Genomic DNA, 26,549 nt, shown 5'->3' on the forward strand with positions numbered 1-26,549 from the left:
TCTCTTCCTCTGTGTTTCCCAGTAACGACAGGGACTGGTCCTGGAAGGCCAGCCAGAAGATCAAGGCCAACAGCAGCAAGAAGAGGAAAGTATCTCTGCTGTTTGACCACCTGGAGCCCGTCGAGCTGGCCGAACATCTCACCTACCTGGAGTTCAAGTCCTTCTGTAGAATATCAGTGAGTCTTCAGACTCGTATCCACCTAATGTCTGTGCTCTGTACAGTATCAGGCCTCTACCACCACCACCACCACCACCACCATGACATTCAGGAAAACCTCATAGCGCACATACACTCTAGGTATTTCCCCACAAAGGGAAAAAGTTCAGTTTGAGATGTTGTGACATTCATCAAATTCTTCATTCTCTCTTGACAGTTTGGAGATTACCAGAACTACATCCGCAACTGCTGCATGAAGGACAACCCCACGATGGAACGTTCCATCACGCTGTGTAACGGTGTGTCCCAGTGGGTGCAGCTCATGGTCTTGAGCAGGCCCACGCCTCAGCTGCGAGCCGAGGTCTTCACCAAGTTCATCCATGTGGCCCAGGTACTGCCTTCATCTCACCTACTCCTTCACTCTCTATACCACTACCATTCAACTTAAACACCTGGAACATTCCGGAAGAAAGAAAAAAGAAACGGCGGATTTTAGTTTAGTTTATTAGTTTATAGTTTCGTGGACAGTTCATTAATTCATTAATTAACAGCAGTAAAGCAGTAAATGGAGCAGCTTTCATAGCATACATGGCTAATTTCCAGCTGTAGTCCCCATACAAGATTGTTTTTTTTACCCTCTTTGCTCATTGAAGGCATACAGTATATCCGGTAGCGTTTTTTTTCCCTCTCCTTGCCTCAAGCGAATGAATATCTAACTATAATATACTGTACTAGGGGTAGGGTTTAGAGTTAGGTTACCGTGAGGTTACCGCTGCATAATTTGTCGTTGTGTAATCCATATTCAAAGCGGCTAATGACTCTCAAGAGCTCTGTCATAGGCTTTTAGTGCGTCAAAGACTCTCTCTGACAGGGAACGTCTGTTCTCTGAATATTAACGTCCAGGCCAGTTGCTAATGGATTTATCAGGTGAAACGACTGATGCTGAAGAGCCTGGGAAGCAGGAACGTGGAAAGACAACTGGGATGTTTGGGTCTAGTCGGTCAAGCTGGGTTCAAGGTTGATTATGCCACTTGGTGGCTTTGTTCACATGCAAAGTGGTCCTCTATGGCTCAGTCGGTAAGAGCAGGGCACCGACAATGCTTAAATTGGAGCTACTACTACTACACTAACTAGGTAGTATGGGGGATTACTCACCGAATCCATTGCATTGCAATATTTTGGCTTGACTAGCGAGTGTGTCATCGATTTTCCAACGACATTGACATTTATTTACATTTTTCAGAATAAAGGTCAAAACATTTGGTCGGTTGCCGACTTGTTCCCCCTTTCACCAGCTGGAACCCAGAAAGGGTGGACACCTTTTCAGAGAGTAGAGAATTATAATATAATATAATATAATATTTATATATACGGTATATAGCTTTTATCCAAAGTGACTTACTTCACAGTGAGTGCATACATGTTTCAGAATATATGGTCCAAGTGGATCCACAGAGGACCACATGTTACGGCTCTGTCGGTACAACAACAGTCGTTATTATAAGAGTCTTATGCAATCGTGCCTGGAGTGGTGCTTGTTCGAGTGTGTTATAGTTTCAATTTTAGGTCAATGGGAATGTTTTTGTTTGTTTGATTGTGTGTGTGTGTGTGTGTGTGTGTGTGTGTGTGTGTGTGTGTGATACGTGTGTGTGTTCGTTTCACCAGAGCCTCCATCTCATGCAGAACTTCAACACACTAATGGCCGTGGTGGGTGGGCTGTGCCACAGCTCCATCTCCAGACTAAAAGACACCAGCTCACACGTGACCCACGATGTCACCAAGGTACCGTCCACACCACAGGAGCCTTTTTATCACCACTAACAGTGTACTAGTGTTCATATAGTCTATAGACTAACAGTGTACTAGTGTTCATATAGTCTATAGACTAACAGTGCGTGAACTTAGAATTATAAGGTTCTATCTCCGTTTAGGGTAGTTCAGAGATATTGAGCGTCAACGTTTTTACATTCCATTATGTTTTGTGAGATGGAACCTTTGTATTTTATTAATTACTAAGTCAAAAATGTCAACATTTAAAAAATAACACCACACAGGCATTAATAAACACCTAATGGATCAGATTATGTAAAAAACCCAATTTTGACAAAAATTTAGAACCTTAATTCTAACGTCACGAGTGTACTAGTGTTCATATAGTCTATAGAGACTAACATTGTACTATGTTAATATAGTCATACATCACAGCACAGAGTTACTCCAAAGTGACAAAATTACATTTACATTGACATTTTTACCATTTAGTAAGATGCTTTTTATCCAAAGCGACTTACAATTAGAGATTACAGGGACAGAGAGTCTCCCTGGAGTAACGTAGGGCTAAGAGCCTTACTCAAGGGCACACACTAGTGGTGGTGTTCCCCAGGTGGGATTTGAACTCATGACCTTCTGATCACTGATCAATAGCTGTCCACCCACAGGTGATCACTGACCAATCGCTGTCCTCCAACAGGTGCTGAACGAGATGACGGACCTCCTGTCGTCCTGTCGTAACTACGACAACTACAGGCAGGCGTACAGCCGCTGTCGAGGCCCCAAGATCCCCATCCTGGGCGTCCACCTCAAGGACCTCATCTCGGTCAACGAGGCCATGTCGGACTACGTGGAGGACAGCAAGGTGAACGTCCAGAAGCTCCAGGCGCTCTACAACCACATCAACGACCTGATCCAGCTGCAGCAACACCCCCCGCCGCTGGACGCCAACAAAGACCTGGTGCATCTCCTCACGGTTAGTCCACACCGTGGTCCTACTCCCTACTGTATGGACTCATGATCCCTGTTTTCCGTCGTAGACTGAATACTTCCACCACTCCTTAGCTGTCCATCCTGAAGCTTCCCCTTCCTCCTGTCTGTTGTGTTTATAACACACTTTATTTAGTCAGGTCTCATATCCTGTTTCCATGTTTTAATATGTTACTGTTGTTTCATCTCGACCGAGTACTCGTTTTTATTTGATTGAAGTTTTTTATTGTTGTAAGTCGCTTTGGACAAAGGTCTCTGCTAAATGCCCTAAATGTAAATGTAATGTAAATGATAAGAATACACTAGTTTCTCTACTAGATAAAAAAGAAATCATCCTTCTTTTAGCACTGTAACTGCCACTGGCCCCTGATCATAACTTCGTTTTCTTCTTGCGATGACTGAAGGATAGATGATTCACTTACTTAGACAAATGCATTTGTCTAAGTAAGTCTCTTCGGATAAAGGCGTCTGCTAAATGCCAAAAATGTAAATGTACATGTAAGTCAAATCAAGTACACTTAAAGAGGTCCTAGTTGTTGTCATCTCTAAATGACGATGTTGAAGATGCTGTGTGCAGACTGTCAGTTCAGGGGATTTCCTCCTGTTGTTGATATGTATCCTAAGTCTAACCATGCTCTCCCCTGCTCCACAGCTGTAGTACGACTACCATCACTTTATCACCTTATTATTACTTTATTATGACTTACTTTACTCTATTTTTACCTTCCGTAACTCTATTATTGTGATGTTGAATCTTTCCGCAACGCCAATATTGAAGAACCTATGCCAAAGATTTTTACTCTGGTGTACTTGGACATTGGATGTAATAATAGAAATTCTGATTCCGATTCTGATTCCACAGCTGTCCCTGGACCTGTACTACACTGAGGATGAGATCTACGAGCTGTCCTATGCCAGGGAACCCAAGAACTGCAGGGCACCCGTGAGTGAAAAGTAGACACTAAACTAAACAACTTCAAACTGTTTAAACATTATTATTTTTTTACGGGACCTAAGCAGCACTTAAAGAAAGTAAATCAATCAAATCAGGACAAATCAGGACAAAATAGGACAAATCAGGACAGATCAGGATAGATCACTGGCGAATGTGTGAAGCTGGAGGAGGTTGAATCTCTCATTAACAGACCCATTGATTGAGAATGAGCACTGTGTGTGCTTGAGTAATAAGGTTCCATTGAATGTGTCCTAATGACTGATGTTGTTTTCTATCAGCCAGCCACCCCCTCTAGGCCTCCTGTGGTCGTGGACTGGGCCTCGGGAGTGTCTCCTAAACCGGACCCCAGAACCATCAGCAAGCATGTGCAACGAATGGTGGATGTGAGTCCTTAATGTACCTTAATGACCTTAATGGTGGATGTGAGTCCTTAATGTCCTTAATGTCCTTAATGGTGGATGTGATCCTAAATGTCCTTAATGTCCTTAATGGTGGATGTGAGTCCTAAATGTCCGTAATGTCCTTAATGGTGGATGTGATCCTAAATGTCCTTAATGTCCTTAATGGTGGATGTGATCCTAAATGTCCTTAATGTCCTTAATGGTGGATGTGATCCTAAATGTCCTTAATGTCCTTAATGGTGGATGTGAGTCCTAAATGTTGTTAATGTCCTTAATGGTGGATGTGATCCTAAATGTCCTTAATGTCCTTAATGGTGGATGTGAGTCCTAAATGTCCTTAATGTCCTTAATGGTGGATGTGAGTCCTAAATGTCCTTAATGTCCTTAATGGTGGATGTGAGTCCTAAATGTTCTTTGTTTATTTGTTTATTTAAACAGATCCCCATTAGTCATCACCATAGTGAGGACTATTCTTCCTGGGGTCCACATGAAAGACAGACAGTCAAACATAACAACATCAATCAACAAAGGAATAATTAGTGAACAGCATTCACTTATTAAAACTCTTATTAAAATGTAATAAATAAAAAATAAAAAATTATAATAAATAAAATACAAGTAGCAAAGTAGTATACAAAATAAAAGAAGAAGACAGAGAGCTCACACCAAAACTATAGTATTATCGTCAGGGCAAAAGTCTGACTGGGCTAAACCTTAATTTCTTTCCGCGCGACAGCTTCTTTCAGTTTCTTTTTGAAGCTGGATTTATTTCCAATAAGGGTCAGATATTGGGGGAGTCTATTCCAGTATACCACAACTCTATACAAAAATGTTTTCTTAATGTCCTTTAATGGTGGATGTTAGTCCTTAATGTCCTTAATGGTGGATGTGGTCCTCTGTGGCTCACTTGGTAGAGCATAGCGCTAACAATGCTTTTAGGTTGTGGGTATGATTCCCGCTGGGACCATATATATACTGATAAAATGTGTTCACTCACTGCAACTTATGTCGCTTTGGATAAAAGCGTCAGCTAAATGGCTTATATTACCATTATTAATCTCTCCCTACACTCATGGACAGCGTATTCTATTTCATTAGGTAATCATGTTATGATAGTACTCTATTTCTACCACAGTAGATCAATTGAAGAAAAATACAAGTTGGATCTAAGGTGGGCCTTGCATAAGGGAACTTACTCTGGTACCATCCAGTCAGTCTTAGGGTCATTCGGACTGTACTGAATACCAGTGTGACTGCATTGTTGTCAGTCTAGCATGACCCGCATCACCTGACCTACCTGTCAGGCGAGTTCTCAGACCAGACCAGTGCGAGTCAGCATTGATCATAAGACAGGACTGTGAATGTGACCTATGTGAGCAGCTGGTGAAAGGGGGAACAAGTCGGCAACCGACCAAAATGTTCAGACCTTTAAACTGAAAAATCAATTGGACCGGAAAATCTACACTCATTTGTGGGTGGTGACTTAATTTATTTCAAATCACCTTTAAGAGAGCATTGATTCAAAACACATTGTTTTACTGAAACGTTGTTGAAAATCAATGACACACTCGCTCGTCGAGCCAAAACTTGCTTTGTCGTGCATTTGGTTTTATCTCTCATGACAATGGCGTGTGTGTGTTTGCCTCTTTGTTCTCCACAGTCTGTGTTTAAGAACTACGACCACGGTGAAAATGGCTTCATCAGTCAAGACGACTTTGAGAAGATTGCTGCTAGCTTTCCCTTCTCCTTCTGTGTCATGGACAAAGAGAAGTAAGTGGAGAGGCTGGTTCCGTTTGTGGCTGGAGTTCTCCTTTGGCACACTAGACAGATCACACACACACACACACACACACACACACACACACACACACAAAATGCGTTCATTTGAGACTGCAGAGAAAGGAAACAAAGGCAACAGGAAACTGAAGTAGTAGCAGAACGAGAGGCTATACTCTGACTGTGTCACATAACTCACTCTGTACTCAGCTAAGCCCCATACTCACATAACTCTGTACTCAGCTAAGCCCCATACTCACATAACTCTGTACTCAACTAAGCCCCATACTCACATAACTCTGTACTCAACTAAGCCCCATACTCACATAACTCTGTACTCAACTAAGCCCCATACTCACATAACTCTGTACTCAGCTAAGCCCCATACTCACATAACTCTGTACTCAGCTAAGCCCCATACTCACATAACTCTGTACTCAACTAAGCCCCATACTCACATAACTCTGTACTCAACTAAGCCCCATACTCACATAACTCTGTACTCAGCTAAGCCCCATACTCACATAACTCTGTACTCAACTAAGCCCCATACTCACATAACTCTGTACTCAGCTAAGCCCCATACTCACATAACTCTGTACTCAACTAAGCCCCATACTCACATAACTCTGTACTCAACTAAGCCCCATACTCACATAACTCTGTACTCAGCTAAGCCCCATACTCACATAACTCTGTACTCAGCTAAGCCCCATACTCACATAACTCTGTACTCAACTAAGCCCCATACTCACATAACTCTGTACTCATCTAAGCCCCATACTCACATAACTCTGTACTCAGCTAAGCCCCATACTCACATAACTCTGTACTCAACTAAGCCCCATACTCACATAACTCTGTACTCAGCTAAGCCCCATACTCACATAACTCTGTACTCAACTAAGCCCCATACTCACATAACTCTGTACTCAGCTAAGCCCCATACTCACATAACTCTGTACTCAACTAAGCCCCATACTCACATAACTCTGTACTCAGCTAAGCCCCATACTCACATAACTCTGTACTCAACTAAGCCCCATACTCACTCACTGTTCAATGTATCTGAGTAGTAAAGTAGTGAAAGTAGTATTGTATTTAAGTATTCAAGTATTGTAGTAAAGCTGTTAAAAATGAATAGCCTAATTATTATTATTAAATCTATCTTAAAACCTCAACCACCTGGTTCATTGCTCTTAGTGACATTAGTGTCGTATTAACGTATGCTACATTGTACTGTATGAGGCTTATATATATATGGCTTATATGAGGCTTTATACAATGCGTACAGTCATACACACTCCTACCGATACACAAGATACACACTGATACGCAGCACTTTTGTGTAAAGAATGACAAACTGTATTCTGATTGTATCTTGTATGTTCTTGTGTATTGCATGCTCTTTGTATGTTTCTTGGTGTATTGTTTTTGTATGTTTTTGTCTTTGTTGTTCTTTGTCTACCAACGAGGACCACGTTGGAAACAAGTGTTTCAGTACACTTTTACGTGCTATCCTCTGGGATGTACTGTCTGTAATTTTTACCAAATAAAAATCAATCCATCAATATATATGAGGGCGGCTGTGGCGCAGGAGGTAGAGCCGACGTCTATGCGCATGAGCGGAAGTTGAACAGGTGTGTTTGGACTGAGAAAAGTTTGAGCGTGTCTTTGAAAAAAACAAACGAACATTATAATAACATCTTTATTTAAGCGAGTTAAGGATTTTGAGTACCCCGACAGCTTCGTGCTGATCGGGGGCTTCTAAGGACGGACGACATGGCAACGAACAACGCGAATGGAATGGACGACGATAAAAGCAACACGGACAAACGGTATGACGCAAGTTTAACGGTGGAAGTGCGACTGGAGCAGGGAAGTAATATAACCATGATGGAAATGTTACGAGGCATAAAGGAGGTGTGTGGAAATGTGGAGGGCTGTCGGGATAAAGGAGACAGGAAATATGAGATCACGCTGGCATCGAGGAGAGGGAAGGACAAGCTCACGGATGGATTCATGATAAAAGACGTGAGAATAATGGGAAAGGACTTGGCGGTGGATGAAATGGTGGTCTCGTTTTTGCATCTCCCGGTATATCTGAAGGATGACGTGATCAGGTACAGGCTGGAGTCGTGGGGGGTGAAGGCGGTGTCAACTATCAAAAGAAAGACGTGGCCGGGAACGGACATTGCAGACGGGACGAGATACATGAAGGTGAAGTTCACCGAAGAGGTGAGGTCTTTGCCCTATTCTACCAAGTTTGAGACCCTGGTTGGAGTGGATCACTTGAGGGTGATTCATGATAAGCAAGTGAGGGTATGTAGGCTGTGTATTAAACCAGGACATGTAATCCGAGAATGCCCGGAGTTCGTATGCTACAAATGCAATAAACAAGGACATTATGCACGTGAATGCATGGGAAGGAGATATGATGGAGGAGAGAGAGTGAGCAGTGATGAGGAGGAGGAGGAGGAGAAGGAGGAGGAGGAGGAGGTGGTGGAGGAGGAGGAGGAGGGGGACGAAGAAGAGGAGATGGAGGGAGAGGAGGAGGAGGTGGTGGAGAAGGAAGTGGTGGAGACACAAGGAGAAGGTGGGGAAAGGAGCCATGAAGACGTGACGGAGGGAGGAGGACAAGCTGAGGTGGTGGAGGAGACCCAGATGGAGCCGGAAGTGGAGAGAGGAGCGGAGGGGCCTGGTCCGGTGGAAATGGAGGGTAAAGAGAGAGAGGAGATTGGAGCCAGCCTAGACAACGCAGTAAGGGATGGAGAGATGGATGAGGCAGGGCCTTCAACAGAGGGCGTGGGGAAAAGAAAAGGTTCCGATGAAGGACTATATGCGGATGTACAGAGGGTGAGGACAAGATCAGGGGGTGCAAAAGGTGCACAAGGGAAGAAGACTAAGGTAGGAAAATGACATGGCGGTGTACATGATCTTTTTCTTTGTAATCTTGACGATGGTCAGGGTTGTTGCTGTCAACACAAATGGACTCAGGGATAGGAAAAAGATGGAGCTTGTGTTGGCAGCATACAGAGAGGAGATTATATGCCTCCAGGAGACGCATTGGACAGAGGACATAATGGAAGATGTAAGAAGGAGGTGGAATGGACAAGTTTATGTGAGTAATGGAACTGTGTATGCTTGTGGGGTGGCTATTTTGGTAAAGAATGGGGTAGTGAAAAATGTAAGGAATATAATGAATGACAATGAGGGAAGAGTGGTGGGAGTGGGGTTCGAATATCAAGGGATAGAGTATGCACTATATTGTATATATGCACCAAATGTGGACAAATATAGGAAAGTTTTTTTTGAATCTTTGAAAGAGAAATGTGTTGGGAATTGTATTATGGTTGGGGATTATAATGTGGTGGTGGACAGGTTAGATGTAACAAGGGGGGTGAAATTTAGGAATGATCCGTCACGCCCAGTATTATTAGAAATGATGCGCACAAGAGGAATGGTGGATATATGGAGGGAGGGGCACCCTGATGCACAGGTTTTTTCAAGGAGACAAATGGTGATGGGGGTTTTGAGACAATCAAGGATCGATTTATGTTTAGTGAAGAGGGAGGTGAGGCACCTGGTTGGAAGGGTTGAGTATCGGTTTATGGCCTTTAGTGACCACGATGCTCAGTCTTTCCAGCTAGGTGCGAGGAACGTAGGGGGAAGAGGAGGGACATGGTGCTTTAATGCAAGTTTACTGAAAGATAGACGTTTTGGGGTGATAGTAAGAGAGTGTGTGAGTGTTGCTATGGAAGACCAGATGTATGAGAGTGATGTGTGTGTGTGGTGGGAAGGGATGAAGGATAAATTAAAAGCTGTAATAATAGCATTCGCAAAACTGAGAGGGAAAGAGAGGGTGAGGGAGGAAAGAGATTTGCAGAAAAGGTTAGCAATAGAACAGGAGAGAGTTGATAATATTCCAGGGCATGATTTAGCAGAGTATTTGAGAGTGAGGGAAGATTTGAGGGAGCTAGAGAAGAGAAAGTGTGAAGGTGCTTTAGTAAGGAGTAGGGCAAGGTATGTGGTTGAGGGAGAAAGGAGTACAGCATTCTTTTTAGGTTTAGAGAAGAGACAGAAAGAGAAAGGGAAAATTAAGGAATTAGAGAATGATAAAGGTGAAATAATAACAGACTTAGTGGGAATAATGGATACTGTGCAGTCATTTTATACAGACCTATATACATCTGGGGGTGTGAATGAGGAATGTATGAATAAAGTATTAGAAGCAGTGGAAGCTAGGGTGACAGAAGAAGAAGGGAAAATGTGTGATGCAGACCTAAGGGTGGAGGAGGTTAAGACAGCCATCATGGGGTTAAACCCAAATAAGAGTCCGGGTTCGGATGGGTTGACGGCTGAATTTTATAAAGCTTTTGTTGACATCCTGGCCCCTATATTGTGCAGAGTGTATACGTGTATGGGGAATAAAAGGGTTGTTCCGGACTCTATGGGTTTGGGGGTGCTCACGTTATTGTATAAGGGTAAAGGGGACAGGAACAAATTACAGAATTATAGAGCATTATCATTACTTAATTGTGATTATAAAACCATAGCAAAAGTATTAGCAAATAGATTGAATAAAGTAATGAAAAACATGATTGCACCTACCCAGGCCTATGGAGTCCCAGGGAGGGATGTGGCAGAGAATATGTGCACATTAAGGGATGTTGTGAAGGACATGAGGGAGGAAGGGGGTTTATTGTTATCTTTGGATTTAAATAAGGCTTTTGACAGGGTGGAACATGTTTTTTTATTGAAAACAATGGAACATTTTGGGATTGGGACTGTTATGAGGGATTGGATTGAACTATTATATAAGAATGCAAGAAGTAAAGTAAAGATAGATGGATTATTGACTGACTCCTTCCCTTTGGGTAGATCAATAAGACAAGGGTGTCCACTGTCAGCATTGCTATATAGCATATCTGTGGAGCCATTGGCAGCGTATATTAAGCAGGAGAAAGAAATTAAGGGAATAAATATGCCGGGGGGAGGAGTTAGCATAATCCATCAATATGCAGATGACACGACATGTACTGTCAGGGATGTAAATAGTGTGAACAAAATAATGGGGTGTGTAAACATATATGGAAAGGCTTCTGGTGCAAAAGTGAATCTTGACAAGTCTGAAATGTTGTGTATAGGGGGAGTGAATACAGACAATTGTGTTTTTGATTTGAAAATTGTAAAGGGGATGATAAAAGTGTTGGGGATATATCTTGGAGAGGATGACAGGGAGGCTGTTGATTACACATGGACAGGGGTTTTGAATAAAATAAGAACAACATTGAATTATTGGAAGCAAAGGAACATGAAACTGAAGGGAAAAGTTGTAATTGTTAATGCACTGTTAATGTCAAAATATGTTTATGTATTAGGAGTATTGAATGTACCAGAGTGGGTTCTAAAAGAAACCAGGATGTTAGTGTCAGATTTTTTGTGGAGAGGAAAGGGGGTTAAAATAGCGTATGATGTATTAGTAGCAGATTATGATAAAGGAGGGTTGAAACTGGTAGATTTGGAAGTAAAGATGAGGGCAATGAGAGTCAGAACAGTCAAAAGGTTTTTGTATGGGGAGGAAGGACATGGATGGAAAGGATACTTTAGGGCAGGGGTCGGCAATTAGGTTTGGCCTCGGGCCAAATTTTTTTTGAGCCACTAGATGGCGGGCCCGATTTTTTTTTTTTTTTTTTTCCTAACACCAGGGGAGCCACCCCTCCTAAATTTCGTTGTTTGGTACCTGTACTGTAGCAATGACAATAAAGACCATTCATTCATTCCATTAATTCATTCATAAGTAATTGATTGTTAAAAAATGTGACACATTCTAATGCTTTGACTTTTCTTTCGAAAAATTTACACATCGCTAGTCAACTAACACAGCTTGTTTTGTGAGCCTGCTAACAATGTAAAGTAGTGTTGTAGTTAACTAGGTAACAATGTAAAGTAGTGTTGTAGTTAACTAGGTAACAATGTAAAGTAGTGTTCTAGTTAACTAGGTAACAATGTAAAGTAGTGTTGTAGTTAACTAGGTAACAATGTAAAGTAGTGTTGTAGTTAACTAGGTAACAATGTAAAGTAGTGTTGTAGTTAACTAGGTAACAATGTAAAGTAGTGTTCTAGTTAACTAGGTAACAATGTAAAGTAGTGTTGTAGTTAACTAGGTAACAATGTAAAGTAGTGTTGTAGTTAACTAGGTAACAATGTAAAGTAGTGTTGTAGTTAACTAGGTAACAATGTAAAGTAGTGTTGTAGTTAACTAGGTAACAATGTAAAGTAGTGTTGTAGTTAACTAGGTAACAATGTAAAGTAGTGTTGTAGTTAACTAGGTAGCAGTCCAATCCATTACGTTGCAGTATTTTGGCTTGACTAGCAAGTTTGTGTTGTGATTCTCAACAACGTTGAAACGTAGTTTCACCCTTTTCCATAGTTTTGAATAATAAATGTGTGGACTGACGATGTAGCGCAGCCTAGCTTATTCTAATCATTATTTAACATACTTTCATTCTGAATGATTCCCCCCTCCTCCCAGACAAGGTCACATTATTATTGGATTGGTTGTTTGGTGCCGGGTGAAGTTAGCTAAACATTTAACCTGCTAACTAGCAAGAGAAACATCATGTCACTCTCCAAAGGTGTAAAGAGGAAAGTTGACGGTGAAAACAGGGCATTTAAAGAGGAATGGACAGCGAACTATAATGTTCATCCTACCTGGTTTCATCAACGCAAAGCCGTTGTGAGACTCACATCTTCCGTGCTCACAATGTTCCCTTTCTATACATGCGAGTCGTCCTTTTCCTCAATGAATGTGATAAAGACGCACGAGAGGAATCGATTGATGCAAAAAAAAACTTGAGAACTGCCTGCGGATTAAAGTGACGTCCATATAACCAGATATCAAGCAAATACTGACCGATGGGAGATGCCACTTTTCACATTAAGTGAGTACCAAGCCTGTCGTTATTGTATTTAATAACCTAATTGTATTTTGTATATTTTGAATGAATGGCTCATTGTAATTATTATCCCTAATAGCGTGTTTGCTCTGTCGTTTCAGGAGCATAGGCCTATGCACCACCACCCCTCGCATAAGCGGATTACTTTTCTTTCTTTTCTTTTTTTCACCGATTTTGTTGTCAATGTTTTTCAGAATATTAAACTGAATTTGCTTTGTTACTGTTCATATGTGTGTTGCAGTCACATATACGTAAACATTACGTTTGAATTATTTACTGAGCTGGTGTTATTTTTTTCAAACCACACACGGCTATTTCAGCACTACACGTTGTCCACCTACTTATGATTCACTATGAGGGGTTCAGCGTCAGTGCGCTTCGGTGCACCCCGCTGCCTGATTGTCTGTCCCTGTGTCATTCACTCTCAACATGGATAAAAGTACAATAAGCATTATTCAGGTGGAGGTAGATTCTCTATTCGGACATTATAGGCGCTATATGTGGGACTGTCGGTCGGATATTGTAAAATAAAAAAAATAAAAAAAATAAAAAAAAAGTGGATTCTCCAAATATTCTGCTGGGCCAAATATTATTGGTGATGGGCCAGCAATGGCCCGCGGGCCGCCTATTGCCGACCCCTGCTTTAGGGAATGGGTACATAGATGTGGGGGGTGTGGGGATTATGGGTTGTTGATGTGCTTTAAAGTACGGATGTATGATAGGGTGCCGGAATTCTATAAAGAGGTGTTTAAAGCCTGGGGTAGTTTTTTGCCTCAGGTAGGATATGAGTGTGAGAAGAGAGGGGAGATACTAAATGTTCCAGTTTTATTGAACCCTGTAATAAGAAGAGAGGGGAAAATGTTAGAATCTAGGAGTTTCTGGAGGGCAGGACTGATTAGAGTAAGGGATTTTAGGTATGAGGTAGTGCCAGGGTTCCTATCAGAGCAGGCAATTATAGAAGTTGTTAGGGAAACAGATGAGGAGATGAGAAGGGGAGAAATAGTGAGCATGTATAATAAAATAAAGCAGAGTATACCAGGGGAGTGGGTGAGTAGGTTAGATAGGGAGTTAAAAGGGAAGGAGCAAACAGAGTTACCTAAGTTAAGACTAGGGAAAGGGGAAACAGTGCGGGACTTCTCAGCGGTTAAGGTGAAGGAGTGCTACTGGGCACTGTTGGAGAGCAGAGTGAAGGAGCCTGCGGCAGAGAAGGTGTGGAGGCAGGTGTTCCCAGGATTGGAGGTGAAGAACATATGGAGGAATTTATTTTTAAAATATAATAGTTTAGAATGTACTCATTTTGATTTTATGCTTAGGCATAACAGGGTTTATACTAAGGTGGTGTTGCATCAGGTAGACAGAACAGTTTCGAGGGAGTGTGATGTGTGTGGGATACAGGATGAGAACTTAATGCACATGCTTTTTGAATGTAGAGAAATGAAGGGATTCGAAGAAAGGTTGAAAGGACTAGTGAAGAAGCATTGGGGGGTGGAGGTGGTGGGGATGCAGGAGTGGAGGAGGATGGTGGTTTTTGGGGTGGAGGGAAAGAGAAGGGGAGTGAATATATGGTGTTTAAATTATGTATTATCACAGGCTAGGTATGCAATTTATTTGAGGAGGAATTTAGCAAGATTTGAGGGAAAGTGGATAACGGTGTGGAAAGTCTTTGAGGGATTGGTCAGGAAGAATGTGGGACTGATGCACAAGACAGGGCAAAAAGATTTTGAGAAGTTGTTTATTAGGGATTGTGGGTTTATAAGAGTGGAGGTGGATGGAGGGTTGGAGTTTGATTTAGATTTTTGAAGATGGTTTTTGTGTTGCATTCATTTGTTATTGATTTATGATAAAGGGTTATCTTGGTTATGAAGGACTGACGGAATAATAGATGGATGCATCTCATACCAAAATGGTATGGGTGTGTTTTGTTTTTATCTATTGGTTTTTAATTTATTTTATTTGAATTAGAATACAATGAAGGCTATAAAATGAACATGTATGAATATGTATAGCTATGATTGTATTTAAAAGAATATTTTTATAATAAAAGATAAAAAAAAAAAAAAAAAAAAAGAGCCGACGTCTAATGATCGCAAGGTTGGCAGATCGGTGGTTCGAGCCCCGGCTGGCCACATGTCAAAGTGTCCTTGGGCAAGACACTGAACCCCAAATTGCTCCCAATGAGCGTGGCTGGCGCCTTGCATGGTAGCTTGCCGCCATTGGTGTGTGAATGTGTGTGTGAGTAGGTGAATGAGAGGCCATTGTAAAGCGCTTTGGAATAAGGCTATATAAGTCAGTCCATTTATATAACGGGTAACGGCATGTTGTGTGTGTGTCTGCGTCTCAGGGAGGGCCTGGTCAGCAGGGAGGAGATCACGGCGTACTTCATGCGGGCCAGCGTCATCTGCTCCAAGCTGGGCCTGGGCTTCGTCCACAACTTCCAGGAGACCACCTACATGAAGCCCACCTTCTGTGACAACTGCTCAGGATTCGTAAGTCGTTTCATAACATGACCTCCGGACCTGGGGTGATAGGGCCTTTTCAGCCACAGCCCCGTCCCTTTGGAACGCCCTCCCCAACCACATCAGACAGGCCAACACCCTGCCGACATTTAAACATGCCCTCAAAACCCACCTCTTCAAGCTCGCCTTCACCAGTCAAACCCTCTCCCCCTCCCCATCCCATGTGTCCCCAGCACTACCTCAATTAGGCCCCTATACTTCTTCTATTTACCTTTGTTTCTTTTTCAGTCTTTTCAGTTTGTAAAGCGTCTTTGAGTGTCTAGAAAAGCACTATATAAGTCTAATGTATTATTATTATTATTATTATTATTATTATTATTATTATTATTATTATTATTATTATTATTATTATTATAACAGTGTACATCCGCCCCCACACACTCTTCAACTGGGTCAAACTGCTATTGTAGGTCACCCTAACAATAGTTACGTACTATTACCTAGAATGCTATATTTACTCTATGTGCATCCTCTGTTCTTAAACATGGATCCCTGCTGTTCTAGAATCATTCTAGACAAAGGCACACTGCAAAAAGTTAATCTAAGTAAGATGAAGACAATTCTTTTTTCTAGTTTTAAGATAATCGTTTACTTGTTTTAAGAAAGTCTTGGCAAGTGAAATGTTCCTGTTCTGTTGGAAGATAATTTTGCTCATTTTAACTAATAATTATAATTAATTATAATAATAATAATTCCCCCATTTTATAGCTCTTTGTCTTGTTTTTGAGAGCTGACTTTTTGCAGTATGTAACCTCCTCTTCTCCTTGTTTTGCAGTTGTGGGGAGTCATAAAACAAGGCTACAAATGCAGAGGTGAATATCGCATCGTTGCCTTCACATGAAATGTCACACACACAGTATGTCGCTTACAAGTACATCAGTATACAGTGCGCCGTGTCTTAGACACACAACACAATGTCGCTGATATCTTGAAGGTGTTCTCGTAGTAACATGCCGTGACGGAGAGAGAGAGAGTTCAGGGTGAGGGGAGCAGGTAAGGCTGAGCTATCTTGAGAAGGTGCCTGGTGTGTGTGTGTGTGTGTGTGGTTTCTATCATGCAGACTGCTCGCTGAACCCTGCTGCACATGAAAGCCTAGTCGAGTCTGCAGCCTAAACCACAAGGTAGTTTTCTTCACCTCTCTCCCCTCGGAGCAGTCACGAACAAGCTGTTTGCATGATTACACAACATGCACGCCGAGGCCTGACAACTCTACCCACAGGATGCAACTATCAGTATAGTACAAGAGACACAATTAGGGTGTTAATCAGGGCAAGTGATTAGTTAAGACACAACGATGACAAAAATGAAGAGAAACAGGAATCCCAGTGCAGGGAGGACATGACCCTACACGTGCACATCTCTAACAGTCGTGTCTATACGCTGCCTGCTCTGACACGTTCTCTTGGCCTTGCTCTCTCTCTCTCTCTCTCTGTACAGACTGTGGGATGAACTGCCACAGGCTGTGTAAGGACCAGGTGGCGTTCGAGTGCAAGAAGAACGCCAAGGGCAACAGCGCCATCGACAGCCCGACGCTGAGCTCCACGCCCGTCACCACGGGCACCTCGGAAGGTGAGGACGGACACGGATGGATGCACGCACGCACGCATGCACACCACACACGCACGCACCGCGCACGTAAGCACGCACACACACACATGCAAGTGCGCACACGCAAGCCCACATGAGCACACACACACACACACATACAGGAGCACAGGCACACACACACAAGCACACATACACGAGCACAGGCACACATACACGAGCACAGGCACAGGCACACAAGCGCGCGCGCACACACACACACACACACACACACACACACACAAGTACACACACACACACACAAGTACAGGCACGTACACCAGAAATGTGATGAGCTTATTTACCTGAGTGAGTGACAACCACATGTCACCGTAAGCGACCAAGAGAGTCACTTTGAGACCGCAGAACTACCAAACAGCGCCATCTGCCGGTGGAGAAACAACATGGCACCCTTCCTGTGCTTCCACAGCTCACTAGATAAATAAATCCAGAGCTATTTATTAAGGACAGATGAACCGTACTAATCCAATGTGAGGTCACATGTAGATAAAACGACTGAATCGACCAATGTCAAAGGCCAAATCATTCTCTCTAAAGGAATAGTTTTTCTAATGGAAAAGTGTTTACTAGGAAGCACATCAAGAATCACACAAGGCTGCTTGGGGATTCCCCTACGTAGGAGGACTCCAACCGTCATACCGCTAACACTGATGCTACGTCGATGCTAGCCGTCCAGGAACTGCCTCACTGCCTCATTTCCTTTTCTTAACCTTTAAGGATGCGGTCTGTCTATCTGTCTGTATGCAGGCATACTTCTGCTCATCTCTGATTCAGTTAGGGGGCTAAGGGTTAGGGGTGGGGTGAGAGACATCAGGAAACGGTGGTCCTCTGTGGCGCATGGCGCTAACAATGCTTAGGTTGTGGGTCGGTATATACTGAAATGTATGCACTCATTGCAATGTAATTCACTTTGGATAAAAGCGTCAGCTAAATGGTAAATGGAATGGTAAATGGTAAATGCACTTATATAGAGCCTTATTCCAAAGAAGCGCTTTACAATGACCTCTCATTCACCCATTCACACACCAATGGCGGCAAGCTACCATGCAAGGCACCGGCCCGCTCATTGGGAGCAATTTGGGGTTCAGTGTCTTGACCCAAGGACACCTCAATATGTGGCCAGCCGGGGTTCGAACCCCCGATCTGCCGACCTTGCGATCATTAGATGCCGACTCTACCTCCTTTTTAAAAATCTTTTATTATCAAAAATGTATAATTTACATTATTTACACATAGGAAGGCATCAGCCCCCTATCTCAAACTCAAAGAAACCAATAAAATAAGAAAACCCAACAGTTCAAACCAACAAAAATAATAAAACCCTCAATTCAAACCAACAAAAATAATAAAAACATAAATTCAAACCAACAACAAAAAACAAACAAACACAACAATTCATTCAAAATCATAAACCAACCCTCCATCCTTCCCCTCAGTTATAAATGTGCTCCCTTCCCCAAACACCTTCTCAAATTTCTCCTTCCCCACATACATCCTTATCATACCTACATCCCTTCTCACCAGATCTTTAAACACCTCCCACACATCCACCACCCTCTTTTCATAATGAGCCACATTCCTTCTCAGCCTGACCGCATACCTCCCGTGACTCAATACATAATTCAGCAAATTCACATTACACCCTTTCTTCTTACCCACCACCCCAAACAACCACAACTCCTTCCAATCCATCACCTTCCCTCCCCATCTCTTTTCAACTCCACCCATCTCCCCTTCCATCCAATGTGTCTCTTGTAGACACACTATATCTGCATCACATGTTTTCAAAACCTGTTCTAACTTAAACACATTTTTCACACCATTTGCATTTAACGAAAAAATAGACAACATAATTATAATGATTACCGTACATGAACCCACATCATTACATACATTTTCATTTTACCCTCATATTTTTCCCCCCCACCTTCCGTTTAACCTTCGCTCCCAACGGCCTCTTCCTGCCTGCCTTCAACCCAGGAAAGTCCTCTTCATCACTTCCTAAAACAGACCCCTCATCCTTTTCATCCCCCCCCCCCCCCCCCCCTACTTTGCCTTGTCCGTACCCCTTCTCTCCTTCCACTGTCTCTCTCCAGCTCTACTCCTCCTCTGTTGCTCAAGTCTATTGACACACTGTCCAGACTGCTGGTCAGCTGGTCTTCCTCCACACCGCCAACAGGCGTCTCCTCCACCACCACTTCCTCCTCACCCTCTTCCTCCAACTCTTCTCCCACCACCATCTCCTCAATCACCTCCTCCACGTTCACCTCCTCTCTGTCCATCACCACCTCCTCCTCCACTGCCGCCGCCTCTCCGTCCTCCTCCTCTCCGACCACCAGCTCATCGTCCACCACCTCTCCGACCACCAGCTCCTCGTCCACCACCTCTCCGACCACCAGCTCCTCGTTCACCACCTCTCCGCCCACCGGCTCCTCGTCCACCTTCTCCTCTCCCGTCTCTCCTTCCTCCTTCTCCTCCTCTCCGCCCTGGTCATCACTCCTTCTCCTCCGCCGCTCCCTTCCCTCCTCACACTCCCTTGCATAATGCCCCTGTTCCCCACATCTGTGGCACTTGAATTCAGGGCAGTCTTTCTTTATATGTCCAGGCTGAATGCATATTCTGCATACTCTCACTTGTCTATCATGGACAACTTTAACAAAAAAACTCTTGTGGAGTATGGCAGAGATGTTATTGTGCCATTGAATTTGACCTTCAGAAATCTCGTCCCGTCCGCCACATCTGTTCCAGGCCACATCCGTCTCTTTATAGGGGATACAGCTGTCACTCCCCAGCCATCTAGTTTGTTCAATATCTCCTCATCAGAGACATAAGCAGGCAGGTTCATGAATGATACCACCACCTCATTATTTATTAGTTCTTTTGCACTGACTTCACACCCCTTAATTCTGAAGCCATCCATGATTTTTTCTTTTGCTGTTACAGATCCCATTGTCATTTCATAGGAGTTTCTCCCCTTCTTTCTGCACGCCTCCACACTTCCACACACCGTCTTTGTTGTTCTCAACAACTCCATCAAAGTCACTTCTCCCTCCACCTTCACAATCACCGTCAACGCCTTCTCATAATTTCGTACCTGCTTCTCTTGTTGTTTTGCTGCTCCACTGCCGATGTTCTTTTCATTGTCCTTCTCCATTCCTTTTTTCATTTCCATTGTATCCGTCCGAGGGTTCAAAATATGTTACCCCCCCAAACAGCCAAGCTGCTGGGATAATCCAAACTTAAAATGTCCTTTCTCAGTTGATATAAACTGGATTCTATTTCTACTGGTAGGCAAACTGGCTAGTAGTCGCTCTATTGGTAGAGGGCTGCAAGGGAATTTTTCCTGGCTACATAGTGTACAGGTTTTTACTTTTGCCTGCTCGCGGCTCTGTCAGTATTGATTGATTGATTGACTGATTGACTGAACATTTTCATTGTGTGAAGCGCATTGAGTTGCATCTTGTAAGAAATGCGCTATACAAATAAAATTTGATTTGATTTGATTTGATTATTTCAAAACAATGATGTATCACATTCGTTTGCTCCACCGTGTGCTCTCGGTCTTTCTCCCACCAAACACTTCCTGAAAGGGGCGTGTCCAGTCACATGCTCTACCTCCTGAGCCACATCCGCTCTGGCAAATGGCATGTATATACAGTACCAGTCAAAAGTTTGGACACACTTTCCCATTCAATTGAAATGACTGGCTTTTGACTGGTACTGCATATATATATATACAGTATATAGGAAACATGATGGATACACCGACATAACTGATTTATTTTGTGTGGTGTGTGATGTGTGTCGTGTTTTTGTTTCAGGCTCAGAAGAGGGTCCTTTCCCCTACCCCCCCTCGGACGAGTCGAAGGACTGGAGCCCCGAGTCTCCGTCCCCCTCCCGCCTGAAGCTCCCCCTGGTTCTGTGTCGGCCCAGCGGGGTCCACCGCAGCACCCAGACGGAGGGGCCTCCTCCAGCGCACACCCCTGCCTCCACCCCCGCCCCCACCCCCACCACCCCTGTCCCAGAGACCAACCGGCTGCAGCTCTCCCACCTGGCCCCCACCACCCCCACCCTCACCCCCTGCCCCAGCCCGGTGCCTCAGCGGAAGCTCAACACGCGGGCCTACGCCAAATGGGAGAACAGAGCCTCGACCGTGCTCAAGGAGACGGACGAGGAGAACAAACTGACCTACGAAACCATCGAGACGGTTAGTTTCCATGTAATAATAATAATGCATTTTATTTGTATTGCACTTTTCATTCAAAAGAATCTCACAGTGTTACAGAGTTAAACAAATAAAAAATAAGATAAATAAAAAAACTGGCTAAAAACATAATAAGTTAAAAACAAAAACAACCTAAAAACATAATAAGTTAAAAACATAGTAAAAAAAACACAAAATAAATCACAAGAATGAACACAGCTTCAACAGTCAAAGGCCTTTTTGAATAAAAAGGTTTTTAGGCCTGTCTTAAAAGAGTCCAGGCTCTGTAACTGCTATGTGACATATGTAACTGTTATGTGACTGTTATGCGACTGTTATGATTATGTGACAGCGGCTGGTGAAAAGGGGGAACAAGTCGGCAACCGAAAAAACATTTTTAGACTTTTATTTTGAAAAATACATATGGAAATACGTTTCAACCTTGTTGAAAATCACAACACACAAGTCACGCTAGTCAAGCCAAAATATTTCAATGCGATGGATTGGGTGAGTAATCCCCCACTGCTACCTAGTTAACTATAACGCTGCTTTACATTGTTAGCAGGCTCACAACAATAAGCTGTGTTAGTTGACTAGCGAGTGTGTCGTTGATTTCATCAACAACGCTGAAATGTATGCCTTTTTCAAAATAAAAGTCTGAGCATTAAATCGGCTGCCGGCGTGTTACCCTTTTCACCAGCAGCTGTCATATGACGTTTTAAAACAGTTTTTTGTATGACGAGGTTAATGGTGGAGACAGATGAAGGTTGTTGATGATGTTCCTGGTGTTTCTGATGTTTCTGATGATCCTGATGTTCCTGATGTTCCTCAGGAGAACCAGAAGCTGAAGAGGAACAACGAGAACCTGCAGAAGAAGCTGAGGGAGACGGAGCGCGAGGTGGAGGTCCTCAAGAGGCTCCTGAAGAGACACTCCCTCCACCCCCTAGAAGAAGACTCCTCCTCCTCCTCCTCCTCCTAGCCTGGAACATACCCCTCCTCCTCCTCCTCCTCCTCCTAGCCTGGACCCCCCCCCTAACCCCACCCACAGAACACCTCCTCCTCCTCCTAGCCTGGAACGTACCCGCCCCCCCCTCCCTCCCTCCCCCCAACCCCTCCCCCACCCCCTTCAACAGGACTGAGGCATCCACTGTATGACATTACAGGTTAAGCCTGACTCCTCCTGACTCCCCCCCCCCCCCCCCCACCACACTCTCAATCCCCCCCCTCTCAACCACTCTAATAGAATTCCATGCAAGATATAATGAATGTTGCCAACCTGAGTTCCATGCTCCATCCCACTGTGGAACACAGCCAATCCCAGTACTGCTCAGTGTGGAACACAGCCAATCACAGTACTGCTCAGTGTGGAACACAGCCAATCCCAGTACTGCTCAGTGTGGAACACAGCCAATCCCAGTACTGCTCAGTATGGAACACAGCCAATCCCAGTACTGCTCAGTATGGAACACAGCCAATCACAGTACTGCTCAGTATGGAACACAGCCAATCACAGTACTGCTCAGTGTGGAACACAGCCAATCACAGTACTGCTCAGTATGGAACACAGCCAATCACAGTACTGCTCAGTATGGAACACAGCCAATCCCAGTACTGCTCAGTATGGAACACAGCCAAGTGTACCATAATAATAAACTTTTTCATACAGGGAGGTGCAGTTCAGTATGCTGTACAATAGGAAACGTGGAAGTGGAAGACGTTTGCAGTGAGAGGTCAGGACACAGAGGGTGTGTTCGTAAATACGCTCTGGAAGTCTGCCCTGAGCGTTCAGAAAGCGCTCTGGTTTCAACTGAAATCAGTTACTTTCTCGAACGGTCAGAGAGCACAACCGGGTGCGCTCCGGCACTCTCAGAGCATATTTACGAACGCACCCAGCGTACCACATTCAGGTGTACAGTTTGTGTATTGTCCAGTCTGACAGTGTGAAATGTAGGAACAAGGTTGCATAATTGTATGCAGTATTCAAACCCATTGTGCAAGATGCTTTCAATGTTGCTGTTAATATTTATTGTTAAAACACTACAAAATCTTAACTTAATTTCAATCATTGACGTCTTTTACGGTTACATGCATTTGATTATTTAAGCCTGTATATAGGTTGTGGTGCATTACACTGAAGAGGCCAAGAGCATTTCCATAAAAGCTCAATATTCAATCAGTTTTATAACGCACAGAATGTATTTAATCTCTCTCAGTGTGGTCCATTGTAGTAGCAGTTGCAATGTACATAACATTCAATGGACTCCCCTTTTAAATATTTTTGTAAATACGCCAAAAGCGCCAATATCTTGGGGTGTCATCGTTACCGGTAGTTCCTCTAAAGATGTCTTCTCTCAGTATTGCTGTCATTGTTTATGTTATAATAAATACATATCCCCAGTTGATTATTTTCTGTGAGTTGTCTAACCACAACACCATGCCGTATACACTCACCCAACACTTTATTAGGAACACCTGTCAACAGTCCAAGCTGGTGGAGGTGGTGTAATGGTGTGGGGAATGTTTTTGTGCCACACTTTGGGCTTTTTAGTACCAATCAATCATCGCTTGAATGCCATAGCCTATTTGAGTATTGTTGCTGACCATGTGCATCCCTTCATGGCCACAATTTACCCATCTTCTAATGGCTACTTCCAGCATGATAATGCACCATGTCACATAGCGAAAGTCGTCTGAAAGTTTCATGAACATGACAATGAGTTCAGTGTTCTTCAGTGGCCTTCCCAGTCACTGGATGTGAATCCAATAGAACACATTTGGGATGTGGTAGAACAGGAGATTCACAGTTTGAAAGTGCACCTGAATGATCTGCAGGAATTGCGTGATGCAATCATGTCATCATGGACCAGAATCTCAAAGGAATGTTTTCAACATCTTGTTACTATAGTATATTTAGTATAGTTTCCAACATCAGTATTAGTATAGTGTTCCTAATGAAGTGTTTGGTGAGTGTACATCAGTTTCCACATCATTATCACTACAGAATATTTATGTGAGGTAAATTCCACTAGGGGTCAGTGAAATCCTCAGAATGTTAGTGCGCATGTTTACCTGCGTTCATAATAACTTGATGGTATTTGTGAAGTATCTACTTTGTTCTGGTTTGTGTTGTTTTCAATTACACAAATGAATCCGAGATACCAGCCAGTGACTCACAGTGGGTGACTCACTTATTACATGATGTTATTTGCTGATTGAATGTCAATATATTACACTTTTCTCTACAGGAATTAGAATAACTGTGGAACATTAAAAACGGTGCCATTACAGTACCTCTCAGTTGGAGACTTAATGAGAAATAATATTAAAACAGGTAAATTACTTCATACTGTTAGAGAACAAGAGTAGGATGGCCTTAAACACACTGTCACCATGGTTACACACGGTGGCAGTTCAAAACAAGGGTAACAATGAATATAGAAAGTTGCCGTCAATTAATGATAACCGTAAATATCATAATTCACTTAGTGATTCAATGAGCGAAAGATTTTCCGTAGAAAATCATTTGTGGATGGATGACAATAAAAGCGGTACATTCTGTGCCTGTTTGTCTTGTTAGGCCCTTATTAGGTTAATATCCTGCTGCTCATTAGGGCTGCGTTGCCATTAACATTGAGATGTGGATAATGAGGAGAGCAGTGTAGTGTGTGGAGGAGCACGTCTAATTATCTGGCTTCACTTTTACTGAGGACAGACATTGCACGAACTCAAGACCTTTGGGGACAGAGCCTTCAGCATGGCTGCACCTACCCTCTGGAACTCTCTCCCCATAGTGATCCGCAACGCCCCCACCCTGGACTCCTTCAAATCAGCCCTCGATCAAAACCCATCTGTTCACAAAGGCCTTTGGCCCCTAGTCACTGTTTATGTTTGTTTTGTGTTTTGTCTGTCAGACCATTTCCTTTAGAATTGTAAAGCGTCCTTGGGTTTTATGAAAGGCACTATAGGGCTATAAAATCCAAGTTCTTCTTCTTATTATTATTATTATTATTATTATAGCACATGTTAGGATATATATTTTTCGAAGGTGTTATTGTTAATTCCTTCTAGCACCAGTTAGTTAGATATATTATCAGTTTTCCTGTTTTAATAGGCACGTTATCAGTATGGTACCCTACACAAGACCAATTATTGGTATTAGGGAGTTACTTTCTGTCTGGGACTGTTCTGTTTGGCCTTCAAGCCAGGTGCAGCAGGATACTCCTTTCTCAGCTCTCACATCAAACACAAGACAACACTCAATTCATAGTTTTAACCATTATAATCAAGGCCATTAACCAGATCTTATCCACCTAATTTTTCTGGTTTTCTGCTCGAAATGACATGCCCACAGTGAATATAGAATATCTCCACAATCACAAGGGCCTTCATAATGATATTGTTATCAAATGAAAGCTAACACCTCTGGGGTGGCTGTAGAAGTGTCAGAATCAAAATCTATGTTACTGTGTCAGAGCAAATAGAGCTAGAAAATTATAAAACATCTCAAATTCAGTCTCTGCCTAAAAAAACAACAGCTTTTACAGTGAATATCACCTTGGAAACCTGATAACGAAGCCCAAATCATCTAGGAATCAGTACGCCAGGGTCTTATTAGTACTTGTGCCAAAGTCGATGCTAGTAATGTGAGCAAATGCAACTTTGTACCTGTTTTAGTACCGGTATGTTTAGGCGGACACCTATATGTTTAGGCCATTTGGAGATGTTTTGGCACCATCTTTGACCTTTGACCTTTCTCATGTATCAGATTTTTTTTTTTTTTTTTTTTTTGGGGGGGGGGGGGATTTTTGGGGGTTGGCCGACCAATGGTATGGAAATTCGGCGTTGAAACCGGACATGACACATTCTCCAGTTGGAGAAAACTGGATGTGACTTAGGCCGTGTTTACCGTCTCGGGGAAAAAATGGTGGCATCGTATAGCATGCAAAGTTGTGAAGAAAATGTGATATCGATGAAGAGAATTGATCGAGGTAAACTCTTTATATCACTTCGGATGCCCATGGGGGTCCGTTGGCTCCTATGAGGTTTTAAGTATTACATCATAGTGGCCAAAAAGGGAAGGACTCTGTGCTCTCTTAATATACTGTAAATCTGAAGTGAACAACCTTGCCTCCTGAGACCGCCTCAGGAGTTAGGTCCAGCTGAATGCATCTCTGTACTCTACGTGTAATTTTCAATAAATATACCAAGTGTGCATT

General features: G+C 43.0%; 1 protein-coding gene across 1 annotated transcript in view; it reads left to right on the forward strand.

Moving 5' to 3' along the window:
• Positions 1–22,312, forward strand: part of LOC308175794 (RAS guanyl-releasing protein 1-like) — a gene marked incomplete at both ends in the record, with an annotated part of 33,381 nt that extends 11,069 nt beyond the window's left edge. Inside the window, 12 exons of the mRNA XM_080550347.1 lie at positions 23–176; positions 375–548; positions 1,823–1,939; positions 2,628–2,903; positions 3,780–3,860; positions 4,151–4,255; positions 5,934–6,043; positions 15,350–15,494; positions 16,300–16,336; positions 16,962–17,093; positions 20,951–21,336; positions 22,166–22,312. Coding sequence (XP_080406473.1) covers positions 23–176; positions 375–548; positions 1,823–1,939; positions 2,628–2,903; positions 3,780–3,860; positions 4,151–4,255; positions 5,934–6,043; positions 15,350–15,494; positions 16,300–16,336; positions 16,962–17,093; positions 20,951–21,336; positions 22,166–22,312 — 1,864 coding nt within the window. The remainder of the gene's footprint in view (positions 1–22; positions 177–374; positions 549–1,822; positions 1,940–2,627; positions 2,904–3,779; positions 3,861–4,150; positions 4,256–5,933; positions 6,044–15,349; positions 15,495–16,299; positions 16,337–16,961; positions 17,094–20,950; positions 21,337–22,165) is intronic.
• Positions 22,313–26,549: the final 4,237 nt, after the last annotated feature.

The sequence above is a fragment of the Nansenia antarctica genome (assembly GCF_963989245.1).
Source record: "Nansenia antarctica genome assembly, chromosome: 1".
NCBI classification, from domain to species: Eukaryota; Metazoa; Chordata; class Actinopteri; order Argentiniformes; family Microstomatidae; genus Nansenia; species Nansenia antarctica.